This window comes from Octopus sinensis, linkage group LG20 (assembly GCF_006345805.1).
Source record: "Octopus sinensis linkage group LG20, ASM634580v1, whole genome shotgun sequence".
Classification (NCBI taxonomy): Eukaryota; Metazoa; Mollusca; class Cephalopoda; order Octopoda; family Octopodidae; genus Octopus; species Octopus sinensis.
This window is the reverse complement of record NC_043016.1, coordinates 30,784,857-30,809,312: the sequence shown is the minus strand read 5'-3', so window position 1 is coordinate 30,809,312 and position 24,456 is coordinate 30,784,857. Positions and strand designations below refer to the sequence as shown.

General features: G+C 32.3%; 1 protein-coding gene across 1 annotated transcript in view; it reads right to left on the bottom strand.

The window, feature by feature from the left end:
- The window catches only part of LOC115222509 (F-BAR and double SH3 domains protein 2), a 125,828-nt gene that overhangs the window by 65,498 nt on the left and 35,874 nt on the right, over positions 1-24,456 (bottom strand). The window contains exons 3-7 of the mRNA XM_029792740.2: positions 15,709-15,794; positions 13,162-13,176; positions 6,039-6,050; positions 4,930-5,074; positions 3,617-3,753 (exon numbers count right to left, since the gene is read on the bottom strand). Of these exons, the coding sequence (XP_029648600.2) occupies positions 3,617-3,699 (83 nt within the window). The 5' untranslated portion in view covers positions 3,700-3,753; positions 4,930-5,074; positions 6,039-6,050; positions 13,162-13,176; positions 15,709-15,794. The remainder of the gene's footprint in view (positions 1-3,616; positions 3,754-4,929; positions 5,075-6,038; positions 6,051-13,161; positions 13,177-15,708; positions 15,795-24,456) is intronic.

Here is a 24,456-nt window from a genome sequence, read left to right as displayed (position 1 = left end):
TTGAAAACAAAGGATGACTAAAAAAGAAATGAATTCTGAGTAATATTTTACCTTATTTTCTTATTGTTACATTAATTTAGCATGGCACATAAAACCAAATTTGTCTCAACTTCAAGGAATTCAACAGAAAAAAGAAGGCTCTTTAAACCACACATTTACTTCTATGATATGCATCAACCTCAACATCCATTCAAGTGACTTTGCCACTAACATTAAGGTCCTAGAGCAGGTAAAGGTCACCAGCATTGAAGTAACTTTGCTGAAAACCCAGCTACACTGGGCAGGACACGTTGCCAGGATGGACGATCATCAACTTCCTATGATTACACTATATGGTTAACTCTTCTCTGGTCACCATGACAGAGGAGCATCAAAGAAAACATACAAAGATTCTCTAAGGAAATCCCCTGGTGACTGCCACATTGATCACCACCAGTGGTCTGTTCTGGTCACTGACCACGATGCCTGGCATCTCTCTACCCTCTGGGTAACAGTCTCCTTTGAAGACACCACAGAACTATCGTTGCAGGCAAGAGAAAAATTAGGAAAAACAAGGGTATTAAAACCAACCTTGACCAGCCCACCTTACCATGCAGCTTCTGCGGTCAGGCCTGTTTGTCCTGAATTGGACCTGTCAGGCATCAGCAAGCTTGCAACAGATGTGGACATTCTCTTCTGGAAATCTTTGCTTACAAAGCCAAACCAAGAAGAATACAGTATAGCATAAATTATGTTACATTAGTGCAAATAGATCGATTTGTTTTCTGTATGCACATGGGAAAAACCCATCACAGGCATCTTACAGTGAGTCTTGAGAAGAGTGCACTCATGGCTGCTGTGGTTAAGAAGTTTATTTAGCCATGATATGGTTCCTCACTGATTCTGAAGCATGACAACTCAAGCAACATTAATTATTATTAAGCAACATTAATTCCAGCAAGATTAGTCATTAATTATTAATTATTATTAAGGCAATGAGCTGGCAGAATTGTTTGCATACTAGGCAAAAATGCTTAGTTGTATTTCATTTATCTTTACATTTTGAATTCAAAGGCTATAAAATTTGACTTTGCCTTTCATACTTTCAGGGTGTCGATAAAATAAGTACCAGTGAAATACTGGGATTGACACATCCCCATCCCCACAAAATTTCAGGCTGTGTGCCTTTAGAAGAAAGGATTATTATTGCTATTGTTATTATTATTTTTTTTCCATCTTTCTTCAAATTTTCTTCTGTTTCTCACTGAGTGTTTTCCGTACACTTAGGGCAGAGAAGCTCATCGTATGCATTCCCAGATTACACACGCAAATTCACAGGAAAATTTTGTATTTAAAAAATTGATAAATAAATAAATTCATGAATGGATGTTGTTTTCACAGCGATAATGCTCTTCTCAGTACATGAGCCATTCCAGTTAACATGATTTTTTGCACTTCCTGTAGGGATGGTAAGCTTGGTATCATTTTCAAATAGGTTTTAGTACCTTTTTTTAATCATTCCTAGAGATCCTACAATCACTGGTACTGTAGTCACCTTGAGATGCCACATTTTTTCATTATTATTATTATTATTATTATTATTATTATTTACTTTTACATTGCAATTTGTGAATAATACTGTCATTGGATACATGTTTTGAAATGGGTCAATCATTGGTTCACTGCATTTCTGTCGGTGTCAGTGACTAAGGGGTGTTTGTAACTTCATTTGAGGAGTGGCAGTTTTACCAATGTTTAGATGTTTTAATAATAATAAATATCAGAGTAAGATATGAACATGAATACACACACACACACGCACATACAATGACGAGCTTCCACATATTTTCCATTATCCAACTTCCACTCAGAAAGTATTGGTCAACTTGAAGTTATGGTAGAAGAGATTTACCAATTTGCTATATGGTAGGATTGAACTTGGGTCCAAGTGGTTGTGAAGAGAACTCCTTAGGTACACAACCAAGCAAACAGTTTATAAAAGGATTTTGTTAGAAGATGACTGGCCTTGTGCCGGTGGCACGTAAAAAGCACCATCCGTTTGTGTCCGTTGCCAGCCTCGCCTGGCCCCCGTGCCGGTGGCACATAAAAGCACCATCCGTTCGTGGCTGTTTGCCAGCCTCGCCTGGCACCTGTGTGGGTGGCATGTAAAAAGCACCCACTACACTCACGGAGTGGTTGGCGTTAGGAAGGGCATCCAGCCGTAGAAACACTGCCAGATCTGACTGGGCCTGATGAAGCCTTCCGGCTTCACAGACCCCAGTTGAACTGTCCAACCCATGCTAGCATGGAAAACAGACGCTAAACGATGATGATGATGATGATGATGATGATGACATTATTTTTTAGTTAATATGTTGTTAACTTGTAATGCTTACTCTAGATTATCCCATGGTAAAGCAGAAAAAACATCAACAAATGCTACTTCATTGACTGTTTCCCTAAACATGTGGGGAAAATAAGCACCTTGGCAAATTAAATCACATTGGGAAGCTCAAAGAGTAGAAACCAGGGAAAAGAGTAGTCTATGATCTTCCTGGTTTGCAGTTTGGTGTGGTTTTAGCAGCCACATTTTATAGAAAGAAAAAAAAAACTATACTGGCTCCAAAAACATCAACAAATAAACCAAAGCAAATGTCACAGTTCTGTGGGTCAGAAGAATGGTGCAAAGTAAGAATGTATCATGGCAGTTCAAAGATGGAAAAAAAGGATAAAAAAAAACAAAAACAAAAAAACAAAAAACAAAATCTGCACAAACTCCTTCCTGACAGTAAAAGCACAGTAAAATCAATATTCCACATTGGAATGTGGAACATCAGAATCATATGTGAAAGTGGCTAAATAGTGCTAAGTGAAAGAGATACATGGCCATTCTGGAACCGAGTGAAATACAATGGCTCCAAGCAGGACATTAGAGGCTTTTGACAACTGAATTAGCGCCCTAGAGTAGTCATGAAGATTACATGGAGATTGAACGAAGAAAGTGGCACTGGATTGGACACACTCTCAGAAGGTCCCATCACATCATCATGAAGCAGTTCCATAGATGGAAATCCCCAGGTGAAAGAAAGAGAGGAAGGTCAAGGAACTCCTGAAATGCAACTGATATTTGCATCAACAATGTTAACTTGTACAGACAATAGATACACATTTGTACTATATACAAAGTATCTTAATCTTGAACAGAAAAAAAATCTTGACCTGTAAAATGTAGAAAGAAGCAAAAATTTTATATTTGCTTATGAATTTATCTGTGAAATTCTTCATTTCCCTCTGTTAGTGCTTGTCTATCTGATTCTATCTTTTTCTCTCTCTATCTCTGACACATACTTTCTAGATGAAGCTTACACGAGTCCATGAGAGAGCCCCTATATGGTCGTTTTGTCATGCAAGAAATAACAGGCAAATCTCTCTCGAATCACACTCAACAAACAAAATAGGAAGACATTACTGGATAATATGACCCTTGTATACTATGCCTGAGAATGTGATGGAATAGTCATGGATGGAATACCTTTGATCAAGGATTTGCTTGATTAAGGCTGATGTAAGGCTAAAAAAAAAACACAGTTATTAACAATAAAAAGGTTCAAAAAGAAACATGGAAAATGTAAATTACTTTTCATCAGCCTCCATTGCTTTTTGTTTGGCATCGTTTGTCTGTGTCTCATCTGCAATGTAGATTTTGTGTGCCTTTGTCATCTCAAGAACACTTTGTGCGACTTCAGATTGGATGAGACTAAGTTGAGACACCAGCTAGATGAAGTAATAAAAGTTGAAATAGCAAAATTAGCTTTATTAAAAAACACAAAAGAACAGGGAAAAATGCAATGGTAAGTTTATACAGTACAGGACCTCTTATCTGGCTTCCAGAAATCTGGGAATACTATGCAATATTGTGTAATACACAGTACCCTGTATTGAGTAAACAGACTTTGTATGTTGTGTGTTGAAAGCAATTTTGTTCTTCACTTTTTTAAGTGGTTTATTAAAGATTAAACATACTCTGTTTTAGAAGTGCATTAGTTTGCACCAGTATCTGTTAAATAAAATCATGTTCTTTAATTTTCTTCATATACTTTTCCTCCTAAAAACATTTTGCTGTATACATGGTACAGTGTAATATATTTTAAGAATTTCAAATGGATTAAGAAATATCAAACAAACCTTGTTTTAAAGGTATATTAAATTGAATCTGATAAATGCAATTTAGCTCTTTACTTTTCAAAATTTTATATTTCAATTACATATTCAGACTGTCTGCAGGAAACAGGAAAATCCAAAAATCTGAGACATTTCCAGTCCTAAAATTGCTGGATAATTAGTCTTGTATTGCAGGATATATGTAAATTCATTTGCTATGGAAAGAGAAAAGCCTATTGCTTCAATCTCTTGCTCTTCAATGGGATGTAAAGATAAATGCTGACAGTATTATCTGGTTAAATTATTACTGATGCAGACTATCACCAATTTCAACAGGTCTTGGATTTCCATCTACCAAATCCACTTACAAGGCTTTGGTTGACCTGAGGTTATAGTAGAAGACACTTGCCCAAGGTGCCATGCAGTGGGATTAAACCTGGAACCATATGGTTGGGAAACAAGCTTCTTACCACACACAGCCACATCTGTGCAGAATTTCAAAATATTAATGTGAACATAGCTACTATTACAGGGTTTAGTTTATGACATAAATTACATTGCAGTATCAATAACGGTGATGTATGTGATTGCCTCTGAGCACCAACTTTTTATTGCTTTCTACATTGGTTGCCTATATCTGTATAAAAATACTCTGTTTAAAACAAATAATGCTATATATTTATATTTACCATTCAATCATAATTTGTTACCTCAAAAAAAAAAAAGAAAAAAGAAAGAAAAAAGAAAAAAAAAGGAAAATCTAAATTCAAATACTAAGACATTTCTTACCTTTTTCAAACATTGAACTTTTGCATTTTTTAAGGGTTTAGCAGGTTCTGCACACTTCTCATAATATATTTCTGAAGCTGCCAGCCTGGCTTTTGCAACCTTCTCCAGTTCTTCCAATATTTGTCGCCAAACAATAACTGCAGTTCTAAAATGAATATTTACATTTCTCACATTATATATATATATATATATATACACACACACACACATACACATACATATATACATATATATATATATATATATATAATATATAATATATATATATATATACACATATATACATATATATATGTATAGATACGTACATATACATATATGTATGTATACATAAACACACACATACACATTTGTATTCATACATATAGGTACATACACACATTTTTATGACATTGAAAATATTAAAAAAAAATTATATAATTTTGATTCTCACTATTTTTAATTATTATAGTATTTAATATTTTATTACATTATCTTTTTAGACTTAATTAAATCTTTCTAATTTAGAAAACTTTATAAATAATATGTTTTAACTTCAAATATTGAAATGCTTGAATAGAATTACTGTATAAAAGCACACAAACACATACCCCACAAAAAAAGAAAAAAGAAAGAAAAATATGTAGCAAATGCAATGAACAAAATTCATAATAAAAAAGTGGAATTACCATTTTGATTAAATATATATTTTGGTAAAATTCCAATTAAGTACATTTAAAGTAATTCATTAAAGCGACAACATCCTAGAAGTATTATGTTAGACATTTAAAAACACACAAAAAATATTCCACTCAATTTCTTTTAACATTATATATTATGAAGCGACAAAAAGTTTTGCTGCACTTTTGCAACTTGGTCACTGATGCAGTTCCTCTGCAAGCAGATATAGCAGAAGCAGTTTCTTAAATAAATGTGATGTAACTGTTTCTGTTCCAGCATAGGGTTCCAGTTTACATCACTTGCCAAACAATTACAACTCCAAAATTTTACCAATAATCAAACAGATATTAATAACCAACAATCATGCAAATATATGTAAAAATATACACAAACAAAGAAAAATATTATTTTACTTGAATTTAAAAAAAAAAAAATCCAAATAAATTTACCTATTTTGGTTACTGGATAGAAGCAGTATGGAAAATAGGAAAATATTAAAATTTCTTAATTTATTATGATAAGATTAAATTTTTAAATTTATTATGATAAAAATAAAATTTAGGAATAAAAAAAAAAAGATTTACAAGGAATGAAAATCTTTTTATACAATTTTGCCCTCATCTTTTCTTTTATATTTTTCTATTTTAAAATTATAGATAGTTTAAAAAGTTTTTAGTCAACCTTTGTTAGCAGGTGCCAAATATACATACATGTACTCAAGTTCAGACTGAATCACTAACAGTTCATTTCATGCAAATTTCCAACATGCTTGTGTACTATACTAAAGACATTTTATACAAAGAAGTACATCAATTTGAGGAATAGTTCAACTTATTTCAAAAGTGGTTGCCCTACTGAGTTTCACTCACCTAGATTTACTATGTTCTCAGTTACCATTATTTGCACAATGGACCACTGAGAAGAATGTATAAATTAAATGACCAAGTCGCCATGATAGATCGTTAGCCACTACACACATTTTTTTCTCTCCTTGTGTCTCTCCTTGTTTTTTTTCTGTGTCCCTTTCTGTAGAAGAGCATAGGCTCGAAACGTAAAAGACTTTTTCTATTCCTGAGCATTATACTAACACATCTGTTTGTTTCGTACACCACCTGTCTTCGTCTTTTGTTTTTTCGTAAACTCTCCCTATATATATGAGGGAATATTATTCCAAACTTACAGGGAAAAATTCAATTTAGAAAAACTAAATCAAATTTCACAATATATATATATATATATATATATATAAATTAGAAAAAAAAAATACCTTTTATCAATTCAATAATGAAAAATTAAATTATACCATTTAGAAAAATATATACCAAATATATACATTTTATTTGTTATTTTGCACATTACTTAATCATTGTTATATGTTTTATCTTATATTTAATCTTTCTATAAGATGTAATTTTTCTAAATGGTATAATTTAATTTTTCATTATTGAATTGATAAAAGGTGTTTTTTTTTAAAACTTATATATATATAGTGTTGATGAGTACCCAATTCCCCAAGCTTAGCACTAATGAGCCAATGAAAGAATCACTTTGGAACCTACAAATGGTAGGCAAATTTCTCTCAAAGCACATCTAAATTTCTTAAAAGATGGAGGACATATTGGATATAGGTGATTTGGTTGGGAGTGGGTGGCTGGGTGATCGATGGGACAAAGCTGACCTAGGATTAAACACCATAGCGTGTAGTCCAATATTGCTATCAATAGTGTAAAGAAATTTAAACTTTCCTTAAATATGATGGCATTATAGTTAAACATTTTAGAACTGTGCATAAAATAAATATTTGTGAGTTCAGTTTCTGACTGAGTACATATAATGAAAAACAGACACTAAATAACTTAAAACTTATAGTTTCTCAAAAAAACAAAGTAAAAAGAAAAAAGAAGAAATGGAGAATTTAGCAGTTTAAAGAATCTTTTTGGTACTAATAACAAAAATAAATAAGAAAAAGATTATATTTTCCATTTTTTATCAGTTACATAATTGAAATTAAATCTTTTTAAAAAGGCTATGAGAAAATCATGTCTGTGGGTTTTTTATTTAGTCAAAGGGAGAGGGGTATAGTGAAATATCAGGCTGTCTAGGTTAAAACCATAATATGTGACTTACTCATTCAAACCCTTTGTTTTCTTACAGTTAATAAAACTACTTGTTTGTTAGTTCCTCCAAATTAAGTGCTTGACTCTATCCTGAATATGTTTCACAATGCAAATTATGAAGTGGTTAAACATCACTTAAATCACTTTATTTCAAGTACCTATTGCGAAAATTTAAGTCCTACACTTGTTAAATTTTTACTTAAAAAAAAAAAAACTAAAAAAAAGAAAAGACTGTTGGATAACTAATTCCAAATTATTCTTCAATGAAGGATCCCTAGTAAAGCAGTAAAGATATTTCCTTTCATTATACATGAGTTATTTACTTTTTACAATATAGAGTCTTTCTCCTGGGGATTAGTTATAGTCATCTCATATTAGTTATATGTAATTTGAAAATGGCCAACAATTCAAACTTTAGTAACTGGAAGCTAGAGATGGTTTTATCTCTCTCTATATAAACGGCAGTTTGTCTGTATGTGTGTCTGTCAGGTTGTACCCTCACCCTGACCACGGCTTTCAACCGATTCTGATGAAACTTGACACACACATAGCCCAATGTCATAATTCAAAACTAACGCAGTGAAAATTTTGAAAAGTTCCCCCAGTTCTGAAAAAATTCGATAAATTCGACATGGGGTCGAGAATCTAAGCTTTTTATTTGCAACACATTTTCTGTTGTAGTTTTCACAACTTGCAATCGATTTTCACCAAACTCATGGTGAAGCTTAATGTTACCCTAAGAAACTTAATTCCGACGTTAGTTTTCCATGCAATACCTTACCATCAGAAAAAATCGATAAATTCATGCCATTTTGGGAAATTGCGTTCAAATTCAAGATGACATATTTTCGACAATATCTTTCACAAATTGGCAGGAATTTTAAAAAAATTCACAGCGAGCATCATGTCTGCTCCAGGGGCTCTTACATACCCAGGCAATGCCGGGCTATGCTGCTAGTATTTAATAATACTAACATTGAAAGATATCCAATCCGTGGATACCAATGTGTATTCAGCTATAACATATCAACAATATACAGTAATCAACTTAACCAGAAATTTTAGCTGAAACATCACCATTTGTTCCACTTGTTTCCCCAGACTCTTTCCCTGAACTTTTAGATATATTCTTTATGAGAAGAATAACCAACACAAGATTATATCTAATATCTGTGAACCAAAGATGTTTGTACTTTATTCCTAAGAATATAAGAAAAAACTATTACATTCAATGAATAATGTTTTTAATAAGCAGCATCATATTTATTAAATGCACTTTTGTTTGCTTTCAGCTAGGGGATTAATTACAAACAAACAAATATAATATAAAACATGGGTGTAAGTTAACTCTTTACTCTGTCAAATGTAATGCTTATTTATTCACACCGTTTTGAATTAATCATGTTTTGAGATTTCAATGATGTGATTCTATATTTTTAGAATGACAATGTAGGCTAAGTGTGAGAGGCTAATTCTGATCAGTTTGAACATGGAGCAGGTAGAATATTTGGGTCAGATACAGCTAATTTAAATGCTAAATGGTTAAGGAACACTGGTTAGCAGAAAGCAAACAAAAATATGTTTAATAAATAGAATAAACCTTAACATGGGATACTGCTTATTAAATATTACATTCATTGAATTGAATGGTTTTGTAGGCTCAAAACTGGGCTGAGAACTGGCTGTCTCGTGCAGCAAATTGGAGTGACAAAGTAAGAGACAAATTGGCCCAATATCAACCAATCAGAGTAGTGGACACAACAGCGGCCAAAGGCTAGCTGTTACCTGCTATGTTCAAATGCACATACATATGATAAAGGGAGAGAGGAATTCCACCCATGTTTATGTTACAGTTTTTTTTTCTTTTTAGTAATCAAGTACAAACTATTTTATCTTCTATAAATTCAAGGTCTCAGTCCACAGATATTAGATATAAGCTTATGTTGGTTATTCATTTTATAAAGAATATATTTAATAGGTGGGTGAGGGAAGAGTCTGAGGGAATAAGGTGATGCTTCAGCAAAGTCTTTTAGTAAAGTTCACAAATTTAATAAGTTCTCCCTGAGGAAGGACTCTGCCTATCAATATCATTCATCTACTCCCAGAACATTCAACTTATGTAATTTGCAAACTTTTCTTAAAAGGATTGGTTATGTGAGTGGAACCAAATTAGCATAAAAAGGAATGTAAAAGAAAAACAGGTTGTGAAACTTGCCTCACTGGTAGCTTACCTCCTTAATATACGACATTCGCCATTTAATATGATTAATTGCAGTATACATTTTCTAGTATATTTATTAATGTGATGAGGATAAATGAAGAAGGAAAAAGAGGGTGAAATACAAACAGAAAATAAATGAGGGTGGAATACAATGATAAGTTGTATAAGGTGGAGTACAAAATATAAGTTTACGAGACAGTAAACATGGTTACCACAACAATAAAAGAAACACTGTTAAATCACTATTTCTTGATATCATTACTTTCATACATTCAGCTTAACATCTGTGGTACTGTTACAAGAACGTTATATGTATGTGTATATATATATATATGTATATATATATATATATATATATATATAAAAATTGAGGGAGATAAATTAATATGCTAGGTAGCCGGCCAGCCACCTAGCAGGCCAGCCCTGCCAATATACATATATATATATATATATATATATATATATATATATATATATGTATATATATATATATATATATATATATATATATGTATATATATATATATATATATATATATATATGTATATATATATATATATATATATATATATATATGTATATATATATTATATATATATATATATATATATATATATATATATTATATATATATATATATATGTATATATTATATATATATATATATATATATATGTATATATATATATATGTATATATATGTATATATATATATATATATATATATATATATATATATATATATATATATATATATATGTATTATATATATAATATATATATGTGTATATATATATATATATATGTATATATAAATTAATAACTATCAGATTTGCATATCCAGGTTATATCATACAGCTAATCACATCTTTCTTTGTCAGAAAGATGTGGTTAATTGTATAATAAAACCTGGATATGTAAATCTCTATTCTCATGATATCTATTAATTTATTGTTTCTTCTCTACCAATACTATGCAGTCTCTATAAAGATATTTAGAATTACCAAAGTGAGGACCAACCAAGTATAGTAAATTTAACTAACTGGGGTTTATCTACATTCACTGTGAGGTTAGCCAGTATTGTTAAACAATAAGAGCAAGCATGATACTCACTAGGATTATATATCCCTATTAACCAATTTTGGAAATTTACTTTGAAACACACACACACATTTATTGAATATCTGGTTGATTTAGCTCCTCATGTTACTTAAAGTAAAGTGGCAGTGAAAAAACAGAACCATGTCATTGTACATTCAAACACTAAGCTTTAGCTTCTGAATATCAGACCAGCTGGGTATGTTTTTTTTTTTTCATCACTTGGGAAACTTAAAGTAACACGAGAAGCAAAATCAGCCTGTTACTCAATAATACAACTCCTACTATGTGCTGAGTGCAACTTCCATTTCATTGTTCACTCGCTCTCTCTATACATACATATTCATTCAAATATATATATATACATACATATATATATATATATATATATATATATAATATATATATATATATATATATATATTATATATATATAATAATATTAGGGAGTAAATCCAAACTTACAGGGAAAAATTAGATTTAGGATTAAATCTAATTTTATAGTATAAATATATTTATATTAAATTAGAGATAAAACCACTATTAGGCAAATCAAACAGTGGAAATCATAAGCCAATACATAGAAATAAAATTAATAAAAAAAAAAAAAAATATAAAATATAAAAAATATAAAATTCCAAATTAAAATATTTAAATTAAGTTAAATTTTTAAAAATTATTTAAATAATTTAAACTTATAAATTTTATATATATATATATATATATATTTATTATTATTATTTTATTTATTTATTTATTTATTTTAAAAAATATATAACTATCAAAAGTATTAAAAGTTTAATATAAGATAAAATTAAAAAAATAATAATATATATATATATATATATATATATATTTAAAATTTATAAGTTAAATTATTTAAATAATTTTAAAAATCTTAACTTTAATTTAAATATTTTAATTTGGAATTTAATATTTTTTATATTTTATATTTTATATTTTTAAAAAATTAATTTTATTTCTATGTATTGGCTTATGATTTTCACTGTTTGATTTGCCTAATAGTGGTTTTATCTCTAATTTAATATATTATATATATATATATATGTGTGTGTGTGTGTATATATACATAAATATATATAAAGAGTAAGTGGAGCTCTCCAGCCTTGTAAGGTAATTAATTCCCCTAGGAGAAGGGGTCCCCCCAACATAAAACCTACAGTTTGCTGGTCACTGCAGCTGCTTTAACCTGGTGAGAGTCACTGTGGTCAGACCTCTAAGTCTAAATAGTTGGATCTGATTGCATGGACTAACCCTTGCTTTAAAACTACTAAGTGCAGGCAGGAAGAAAAACCCTGCAACATCTAGGATCAGTTTACAAACCCACTCAGGAGCATGTAACTCTTTCTCATCAACTTTGAACTCAAAGAAACTGCCATCATTAACATATATGATGTAGTCAATACATACAATAAACTCTAATTATTTAATTTGTAAGCTGATAGCTTTTGTTTTGTTATTCAGAGTATCTGCATGCATATTTTCTATTAAACAAGAAATTTTAGTTTATGTTTTACATTTTTTTATCCTTTATTTGTTTCAGTCAATGGACTGTAGCCATACAGGGGTACAGCCTTGAAGTGAACAAACTAGCCCCAGTATTTATGCTTTAAGTCTACTGTTTATTCTATTGGTCTTTCTTGCTAAGTTACAGAGGCAGTAAACAAACCAACACCTGTTGTCAAGTGGTGTTGGTGGTGGTTGTGGTGGGGGAAGGAGGTCACAAACACAAAGATGTACATACATACATACATGCAGAAACCACTGATTGGCCCAGAGGCCCAGATTTTGATATGGGGTATTTGTGCAAGATGTCACACAGTGAGACTAAACCCCAACCATGTGGTTGCAAAGAGAGCTTCTTAACCACACAGCTAAAAAAATAGGGTAAAGAAAAAAAAATTTTTGATGTTATTTATTTCTATTTGCCTTTTGAAGGGAGAAAAAAATAACTAAGTCAATGGAAGACTTGATATATAAAAAAATAAAGCAAAGCTGACAAAAGTGTGTGCACACACACATGCGCGCGCACACACACATGCGCGCGCACACACACACACACACACACACACAAAGGCCAACAAAATTACAATATTGCAATAACAGAAACATACCTTCCTATACTTTGCCTAGTAAGCATGAAATGGAAAAATGAAACGTATTCAAATAGTTTTTTTTTTTTTTTTCAGATATGTAATTAATACAATTGAAAATACATAAATAGATTAATATAAGCCATCAGCAAATTTTATAAGATTTTAACTTCCTGTAAAAATAGTTTCTTTTATGAAAAATAAATAAATAAATAACTAGAAAAAAAGAAGATTTAATATACAAAAACACCTAAAAATTTGATAAAATATAAAGATTTGAAATGAAACAATTGCTTTCTGACATAAGCACAAAGCTAGAAATACTGGGGGTGGAGAGGCAGAGGATATTCATTAGATCAACACCAGAAGGATATATAGTAAAGCTGGTCTTGCTGGGATTTGAACCCTGAACATAAAGGGCCATAACTAAATACTACTAAGCACCACATAAAGAGCACCCATGCTGGTGTCACATACAGAGCACCCAGCACTATGTGAAAAGGACCTGGTACACTCTGTAAGGTAGTTGGCGTTAGGAATGGCATCCAACTGTAGAAATCATGCCAAAGCACACAGCTAAAGTCTGGTGCTCCAGTCAAACCGTCCAACCCATGCTAGCAAGGAAAACATGTTAAATAATGATAATAATTGAGAGGTGAAGCATGAAAGAAGGAAAGAGGTGATGGTCACAATCTCAAATGCAAGTGTCATGAGAAGCAAGAATTTCTCTGTCAATCAAAGTATTAATCAATATGCATCGAAGATATCTTTTTACCCCCATCCGCCAGATGCTAAGAGGCTTTGCTATACTACTGCAAATACTCTAAGAATTTCATCAATCTGAAAATTGTTATTCAAAATATTGTTCCTTGAAGTTAGTAAAATCAGTAAAATATAGTTTACAAGTTTCAACTGTTTGAGTGCAATTGCTATTTTTAAAAAGAAATAGCAAAATCTAACACAAAAGAACAAGAAAAAAAAACTATTATTAAATAATGAAATTCAATAGAATAAATATGGTTATTGAACAGGGAAATCTTTTAGAAGATTTGTCTTGCTATAAATCATCATAATACAAGATCCCTAATGTTTCACAGTAAAAGAATATTCTATGACTAACTTAAAATTCTAACTAATTCAACTTTAAATTTCATCTTTTAATGTGTTTGAAGAGCCTACAATTCAACCTGGAAAAATCATTCTACTTCCACTCCATATCAAACTTGGCATTGTGAAGCAGTTTGTTAAAGCTCTGAATAAAAATGGACTATGCTTTCACTTTCTGGGCAACAGGAAAACAACCAACTATGCCAAAACAGTCAGCGGCATACTGGAGAACTTCCAAAAGTTGGGAGCAAATATGAACATAAAGCTGCACTATCTCAACAGTCGCCTTGATAATTTCCCCAAAAATTTTGGTGACACAAGTGACAAGCAGGGAGAACAATTCCATCAAAGCATAAAAATCAATGGCACAAAGATATCACGGCACATGAGACTTGCAGACTATAACTGGAACTTAGCTTGTGATCTTCCTGAGGTTCAACACTCAATACAAATTCATGAGAAATTAAGCATAAACATTGACATAATTTGACTGTAGACATTTTAAGATTTTAACTAGTTTTTTCAGCAGAATTAAAAAAAACATTCTGGTTTGGAGGAAAAACCAATTTCTATGTTATGCCTTGTACTTTAGAAACTATTTCATTGAAAAAACAATGAAATTCTAGGATCAAATGTCTTGAAAATCTTGATATAATGGTAATACATGGATGACATTTTTGGATTTTGTGTATCAAAAAACCCCTAGTTCAGGTCCAAATTTTATAACAACAGGAGAAAAAAAGATTTTTTTATTGGTTCATGTTATTTATTACTATAAAAATATGGAACAACCTAGAAGAACAATGGATAAAATAACTCAGTGTTCAGTTACATCTCTTTATGTTCCCATTCCGAATTCCACTGAGATTGATGTTGTCTTTTGGGAGTTGATAAAATTAGTACAAGACAGGTCCTGGGATTGATTTTATAGCCTGTATACTACCTCCAAATTTGTAGCCTTGTGCCCATGTTTAAAACCATGATCATGAAAGAAATTACTATTTTCAAAATGTTAGCAATTTTCATATTTATTAAGAAAGATTTTAACTCCTTGCATTTCTCTCTCTCTCCTCTTTTTCTTTTCACCTCTTTCTCTTTTATTTTTCCTAGTTTTCTTTCCTATTTTTCAGGAACATGTGTTTTATGTTTGTGTATGTGTTTGTCTGAGTGTGTCTATTTCTGTATTTATCTACATACCTCTTTATAACATCAAGCTGACCATCAGTATTTTTTACATATGCATGCATGTATGTATATATATATATATATATATACATATGCACATAATATATACATTTCATCATGATATGATAGTATATTCAATTTCTAATTCAAAGAACAAACAGTTAATTACTAATCAATTCCCATGACTACCACCAATACCATCATATAATACGATATACTCCAACACTTCAATACTCAAGGGCTCAAATTATATTGATACAAAGCAAAGATACTTACTTATGTTCTTTACCATCTTCACTTGGAATGTCTGGTGGCAGAACTATGTCTTTCTTCAGGAGGGATGATGTTAATTTCAGCAATGACTGAAAAAAAAAAAAAAGGAATCGTTATGAGCTTGTCTTCTTAAGTCTTCTACTATAATTCCATTCACATTTAGGATGACTTACAAAAATATAAAAAAAAGAAGAAAAAAATCTGGCACTCCATTGGTTATGACGATGAGTGTTTCAGTTGATTTGATCAATGGAACAGCCTGCTCATGAAATTTATGAGCAAGGCATAGGAGTGGCTGTGTGGTAAGTAACTTGCTTACGAACCACATGGTTCCGGGTTCAGTCCCACTGCGTGGCACCTTGGGCAAGTGTCTTCTGTTATAGCCTCGGGCCCACCAAAGCCTTGTGAGTGGATTTGGTAAGCGGAAACTAAAAGAAGCCCGTCGTATATATATGTGTATGTATGTATGTATGTATGTATGTATGTATGTATGTATGTATGTATGTATGTATGTTTGTATATGTTTGTGTGTCTGTGTTTGTCCTCCCAACATCGCTTGACAACCGACGCTGGTGTGTTTACGTCCCCGTAACTTAGCGTTTCAGCAAAAGAGACCGATAGAATAAGTACTAGGCTTACAAAGGATAAGTCCTGGGGTCAATTTGCTTGACTAAAAGCGGAGCTCCAGCATGGCCGCAGTCAAATGACTGAAACAAGAGTAAGTGGCTGAGCACTCCACAGATACACATACGTTTAATGTGGTTCTCATGGAGATTCAGAAAATGACAAGGCTGACCCTTTGAAATACAGGTGCAACTCACTTTAGCCAGCTGAATAAACTATAGCAAGGTGAAATAAAGTTTCTTGCCCAAGGATACAGTGTGCTGCTGGGTATTGAACTTATAACTTTATGATCATGAGCTGAATACCCTAATTTCTAAACCAAAGATAACAGACAACTGAATTTTCCAGATATCTGATCATCACTCTTTAAATAACTACTGCATCTTACAAACCTCATTAAGACTCTATTTACATTATTTACATTCGACAGATATTTGTCCTCATCTTGTTTGTTGTTAACACAACGTTCGGCTGATATACCCTGCAGCCTTCATCAGGTGTCTTGGGGAAATTTCGAACCTGGGTTCTCATTCCTAGGTATTCTTCGATGTTGTTGTTGTTGTTGTGTTCAGGTCACTGCTTGGAATCGAACTCAGAATCTTGGGGTTAGAAGCCTGCGCTCTTAACCACTACGCCATATGCATTCAAATTAATCTTGTGGAACCTACTTCATGGTGAAGTAAGAAGAGGAAAATGTATTTACACTTACAATGGCAGTATGATTGCAAACTCTGACCTGAAATGTATCCAAGATCTTGAGGCAGCGATAATGGATCGAGAAATGTGGTGGGTGGACTTTGTTGCTGTGGCCCAGGTTGGAATCTGGCCATAATAATAAATTGCTACCATATTCTATAGTTAATCCCAGCAATAATGATGGAAGTTGGGTTTGGTGGTAGGAAAGTGATTGAAAGCAATTAAAGTATCCTATAAAATTGCTCATGGAAGTGTGTAGGGGAAGAAGTTAGTTTATATAGAGAATTGAAGATTGAGAAAGATTATGGTTCTATTCTGGCAGCATCAGTTGAAGAACCCAGAAGAATTGTGAACACTGAAAACATAAAAAAGGATGAATTTTTTTTTCTTTTGGTGAGTGATGAAACAAGCTATTAAATTTTTGATGCAGAAAGATATATGAGTTTGGATATCTTGAGATTGGATAGTAGTAGAGGAAGTTTATGTATTTGGAGAAAGGAAATTTTAAGTGAGAGTAATCAGAATCATCGTTATTGGTATTTAGGTACTGATATCTAGGTGAAAGAGGTAATGGAGATAGTGGAACCTACATATGTGACAGATACTATCTTTTGGAGTGAGATTTAAATACAGATTGTTGCTTGGACTGTAGAGACAGCCTAAGGATAAAGATGAGAGATCTGTATCTTGGAGAGGAATAGCATATGTAGTTTCTGTGCTAGTTGGGAGAAGGAAGGTTACATTGGATTGGAGTCCATGGATGTTGAAGAAGAGGAGTAGAATATTATCTAAAAGAAATCAAAGTGGGTGTGTTTATGGATGTCAGTTAATCTAAGGAGAAAGATGCTAGGTAAAGGGGAAGACTAAAGAGAATGATTTTTAACAACTGTAGTTGCTAAATCGTGAGTTGTATGGTGATTGTCAGCTTCATAAAATTTCTTTTGATTTGAATATGAAAAAATTGTGTAAATTACAGTGGTAAATAAACTATTTTTTTTAATTGTATATTGTCCACCTTTTGTCATCTATAATAAAGCTTACTAACTTTCTACAATGGGCACTTTGGATCATGCTAACGTGTGTGTATATATATATATATATATATATCTAATATGTGACCGCGTGTGTATCGTTGGCAATTTTCTTTCTCCATCTCCCCTTCTTTTTCTATGTTTCTGACGAAGAGCTCCGCTCGAAATGTTAAATCCTCCTTCTTTCTTTCCTTTCCTGAGCTTCCAATAACACTATACTTATTCCACGTCCTCGCGTTGTTGTGTTTTCTCTTTGTGTTTTCATGTTTTGATTAACTATATATATATATATATATATATTAATCAATATAGGGTGGCAAAAAAATTTTGTAGAATTTTTTTGTCACCAGCGGCCTAGTGGGAAAAAATTAAATAGTCATAGACCATTTTTAAGTTCAACATCACAATCAAGGAACGGCCATAATAGGCCATTCACCCACTAGAAATAACAGCCAAAAGCTTTAACCGCAAAATAACATCAATTCCGTAAACCAGGAGAAAATTAAAAAACATTTACCCTGTAATTTCTTATACGATGCACCGTTTCATCTACTGTTTAATGGTAACTAACCTGATTAAATTAAATCAAGCCAATCTACCATAACTATCAGGTTAGTTTACCATTAAACAGTAGATGAAACGGTGCATCGTATAAGAATTACAGGGTAAATGTTTTTTAATTTTCTCCTGGTTTACGGAATTGATGTTATTTTGCGGTTAAAGCTTTTGGCTGTTATTTCTAGTGGGTGAATGGCCTATTATGGCCGTTCCTTGATTGTGATGTTGAACTTAAAAATGGTCTATGACTATTTAATTTTTTCCCACTAGGCCGCTGGTGACAAAAAAATTCTACAAAATTTTTTTGCCACCCTATATTGATTAATTATGAATTTTCTGGTTCATTCCGTAATGGAATCGGCGGCTTATATTTATTTGCTGCCGATAAATTTGGCGCGAGGTGCGATGATTGAAATTTTAGGTCAGATATTGCCGAGGCAGGGACGGGAATGCCTCGTGAAAAATATCTGTTCCGACTTGGCTATTTCTTACTGATGAATCTAAGGGCCTATGGTAGATTGGCTTGATTTAATTTAATCAGGTTAGTTTACCATTAAACAGTAGATGAAACGGTGCATCGTATAAGAAATTACAGGGTAAATGTTTTTTAATTTTCTCCTGGTTTACGGAATTGATGTTATTTTGCGGTTAAAGCTTTGGCTGTTATTTCTAGTGGGTGAATGGCCTATTATGGCCGTTCCTTGATTGTGATGTTGATATATATATATATATATATATATATATATATGTATGTATGTATGTATGTATGTATAAATATACATATACATATAAATTAAGATTCCGTTGAATTAGGTACTTAAATGATGCACCCAAAATATCAATTGAATACTGAATATCAAAACTCCATGAAGGGGTGTTTGTACCTGATATTCCTGTTATGTGTGTAGACAATGCAACCCAAGTAAGTGAAGATATCTGCTCTTGGTAATTCAGATAAGTAGTTTTTTATAAATGTACTTTCTATAGTATTTCCGAAGTGCAGATTCCAAGTTAGGTGAATAAAGTATAAATGAGTAACAAAGATGTACAGGTGTCAATTCATTATGGACATTTCAAGTGACTCTTTTGATTGGTTAATGAAATACATCATTTGAAAGAAACCGTTCTCATCAGATGACAGCATAGACTTCAAACGTAGAGGATACAGACATTTCCATAGAATATTCACATCAACAACAAAACTCAAAATATTTACTTTGTTTCTTTTGTCAAATCTGTGGCAGAATGAGTTTAGAAAATAATGCATACCTTGTAAAGTCTATTAGATTGTCTGATATGAATTGATTTATTACCGTTAACTGGAATACAGTTGACAATGGATTTAATTTTAAATGGTTGAAGATACAATCTACATAAAATCTTCTAAGTGTAAGTAACTAGGTCACCACTCTTTTTATCTTGACCCCCAGCTATTTCCTCCGCTACTCTCTAAATTATAATAGACTTGACAAGTTATGCATTATTTCCTAAACTCATTCTGCCACAAATATGACAAAAGAAAAATATTTTGAGTTCCATTATTGATGTGAATATGTTAAGGAAATTGTTGTATTCCTTATGTTTGAAGACTATGTGGTCATCTGACGAGAATGGTTTCTTTCAAATGATGTAATGTTTTCATTAATCAATTTTAGGAGTCACTTGAAACGGCTGTAATGAATTGACACCTATACATTTTTGTTACTCATATATATATATATATATATATATATAGAGAGAGAGAGAGAGATAGTTATGCAGGTAAACACACTTGGGTTTTATACAAAATATACATACATATATATATGAAATATGGGGGTTTAGTTCACAGGTGATCTATACAACTAGGTATTCTGGGTAAGTGCTGTAAACAGATTACGAGGGTTCCAAGCTCATAGCTGAGACAGGAGTTGTGGAATCATTATAGATTTCTGGTATAGTGGATATATATTTGTTAAAAAGGACAACATACACTGAGGCAAGACAAACATCTCAAGTCATATACTCTTTTACTCTTTTACTTGTTTCAGTCATTTGACTGTGACCATGCTGGAGCACCGCCTTTAGTCGAGCAAATCGACCCCAAGGACTTATTCTTTGTAAGCCTAGTACTTATTCTATTGGTCTCTTTTGCCAAACCGCTATGTTATGGGGACGTAAACACACCAGCATCGGTTGTCAAGCGTTATTATTATTAGAAAAATTAGTCTTACAGCTGTTTCTGGGATATCCTAAAATATGGGATATTCCAACATTGGAGACAAATAGAGAAAATGTGAAGGGTACAGATTAAGGAAATGATGAAATAAAGGACTGGAGGAAAAAAGGAAAGAAGAAGCATAGCTAGAAATATTTCTATTGCTACTGACCTTAGCTATAAAATGGACACAAACACTACTTGACGACCTGCCCCAACCCCTAAAAACTAGAAGAACAGCACTGGCATCTACTATACCCTTTATATCCTCTAGCTGATCATATCACCACAACTTGTAATGGTTTGGGGCAAGAACGGGGCATTTGTTTGTGGTATGGGCAATGGTTTAAACCACTCTATTACAGATGTAGCACAGTGGAGACATTTGCTTCATCTGAACGTGTTTGTTACCAGGCCTGCTTTACTGGCTCTGGTGCTGGTGACACATAAAAAGCACCAACTGAATGTGACCAATGCCAGTACCCCCTGACTGGCTCCTGTGTTGGTTGCATGCAAAAAACACCATCCGAACATGATCATTGCCAGGCTCGCTTTACTGGCTCCTGAACTGGTGGCAAGTAAAAAGCACCTACTGTGCTCTCGGCGTGGTTGGCGTTAGGAAAGGCATCCAGCTGTAGAAATACTGCCAGACCAGATTGGGGCCTGGTGCAGCTACTAGCTCTCCAGACCTCAGTCAAACCGTCCAACCCACGCCAGCATGGAAAACGGACATTAATCGATGATGATCATTATTATTATTATTATTATTATTATTATTATTATCATCATCATCATCAAGGCAGAGAGCTGGTAGAATCATCAGCATGCTGGATGAAATGCTTAGCAGTATTTCGCTCATCACTATATTTCCGGGTTCAAATTATGCCATGGTCGACTTTGCCTTTCATCATTATTAATCTCACTCCTGCATCAAAGGATTTTGTATATCATTATTATAACAACAAAAACAACAACAAAGACAATAATTACTGCTGTTTTAACTATTCCTTCTGTCTGCTGTTGCTAGCAAAACTACAGTATCTAATTAATTCCAGTTAACAAGTGATTTGTCTAATTATTTATAATCACAAAAAGTACAGCACGTAAAACCAATTTTGCACTGATTAAATCTGTTAATAGTAACATTTATACATAACAAGAAATTATGCTAAGTTAATCTATTTTCCTCTTAAATTCAGTAAGCTAACCAATAAGGAAACTTTCATGTGATCATCTAAGTTGCTTGAAATAGCAACCAAATATCCTTCAATTCACATCCTACAATGTTAGGGAAAAAGGTCAAGTTGAATAATGTGTTCCAGGATGTACTGTATTACGTTTGACAGAAGAATAATCTGAATGCTAAGGAATTAATCATAAATCTAGTAAATCAAAGCTAACCCAGGGCCAAACAACAAAGCAAAGTAAACACCTTTGCTTTTTCTTCATAGATTAGATAGATTAGACGTATATCTGCTCATCTAACTGAATTACTAATTAACAACTGTGATGATACTCTCTTAGTTGAAAAACATGAAGACAGCAGCAGCTTGTTAGGCCACTATCTGAAACATCCTGAGTTGCTCACAAACCAAATATTTTTCTGTTTTGACCCATGGGAGAATGAACCATAGGGCCACAGTCAAAACACTGATGAGGAACAGTAGTATCACAATTTTTTATAAACTTAGGACACTGATGATGCTCTATGTGACATGTCCATTCTTGTGCTCAATGCAAGCTATGGTCAATATTACGATGAAGATGATCACTATCATACCCATGTAATATGATAAAATAATAAAATTTAGGAATGGTGACTAACAACACTCAGTAGAATAACTACACTATCAAGAAAGCTTACAAAGCAAAAGAACACCAACTGATGTAGACAAAATCTCAAAAAGAATAGGTATTACTAAATTATAGGTGTTTGATGCTATGTTCAAATATACCATTTGAATACTTATAAATATATCACTCCACTAGATGACAAAGTGCTCCAATATTTAAGGCAGCGAGCTGGCAGAAATGTTAGCACATCGGGTGAAATGCTTAGCAGTATTTCGTCTGTCTTTACATTCTGAGTTCAAATTCTGCCAAAGTCAACTTTGCCTTTCAGGGAATCGTAGTGGAGAAGATATGATATTGCTGTGGGCTCGCCCTAGGCAAAAAGATAAAAAAAATTTTGCCGGATGACACTCCCCGGACCCTAAGTAAGGCATGTGTGAAATTTGAATGAAATTGGTTGTGTAGTTCTCAAGTTTTAGGGAAACACACAGACAGACAGACACACATTCTCAGATTTATATATATATATATATATATACATACATAATTTTACTTTTTTCTGGCATTTACATCAATGTAGTTTTTTGCATGCTGGAGTGGTTGACCAGTGCAAAATATGACATACTAAGTGAAACTGAACGAGTACTAATGATGTTTTGTAGCAGTAAAGGATTTGCTTCAAAGAAAACATTCTTCATTTATGATTCTGTCTTCTCAGGTAACTTAGAAAAATCTTCTATAACCATCATTTATGGAATGTGTCTAGCTCCTTGACCACCTTTGCAGCTCTTTGCTATATTTCATTGATATATTGATTCTCCCATTGGCACAAGGGTATGTATTTGTATGGATGACTACATATTTATAATCAATTGATTAAATGATTGATTTCCCTTACTCGATCAATCAAAGAACAATGTCAGCTAACAGACATTGTTTTTACACACAATTTTCTATGCTGATTGCACATTTGATGTGTCTTTTTGAGCCAGTATTTTACACTTTGAGCTTTCTTTGATAACTCTTTTAGTTATTTCTGACATGCAAAGATTACAATATATCTATTCTAAAATCTGGGATACATGCCTAATATTTTCCTTTAATCACTACTATGGTTATTCTGGATATTGAAATCATTGGAATTAACCCTTTTAATACGTAGATATACAACCAATAGCCTTTAAAAATTAAATTATAAAATAAAACTTATTTTATTAACTTCAGAAGTATGTAAAATTTGACCTTTCATGCTCCCGGAGTCAATAAAATTTCATGATAAAACTTAAATAATATGAGACATTTAGTTCAATGATTGACTATTCTGCCACACCACATCCTTATAAGGAGAGTATATGACTATTAAAGTTAAAAGATAAGATAAAATAATAATAAAAATAGAAAAGTAAAAGTTCCACATAATATGATTATATTGATTCTGGCACAAACACAAACCCTTTAGAAGAATAGCTGACAAAATCAGTAAATAAAAAAAGCTGAAATGCAGCTTTAACTAAATATCATATTTAGGTTAATGCATATTTCAAGGCCTGGGGACAGAAACAAATTTGTTTATAGCTGTTTAGGATAAACTAACACAATTAATTGGAGGTTAGCTGATATACATCTTATATTTCTTCCCCACCCAAACAGAAAACCTGTTTTGCACATTTTTGCTATGTCAGTTATAGCACATGATTTGTTCATAATACATACGGTTAAACATGATGATTAAAGATAGAGGAGAAATTTAAACAGAAGAATTCTCTGGATGGAATAAATAAATGATGACAGTTATAATTATAGTGAAATTACAGTTCTGAAAACCCTTAATATGTAACTATGTATGGATGTGTA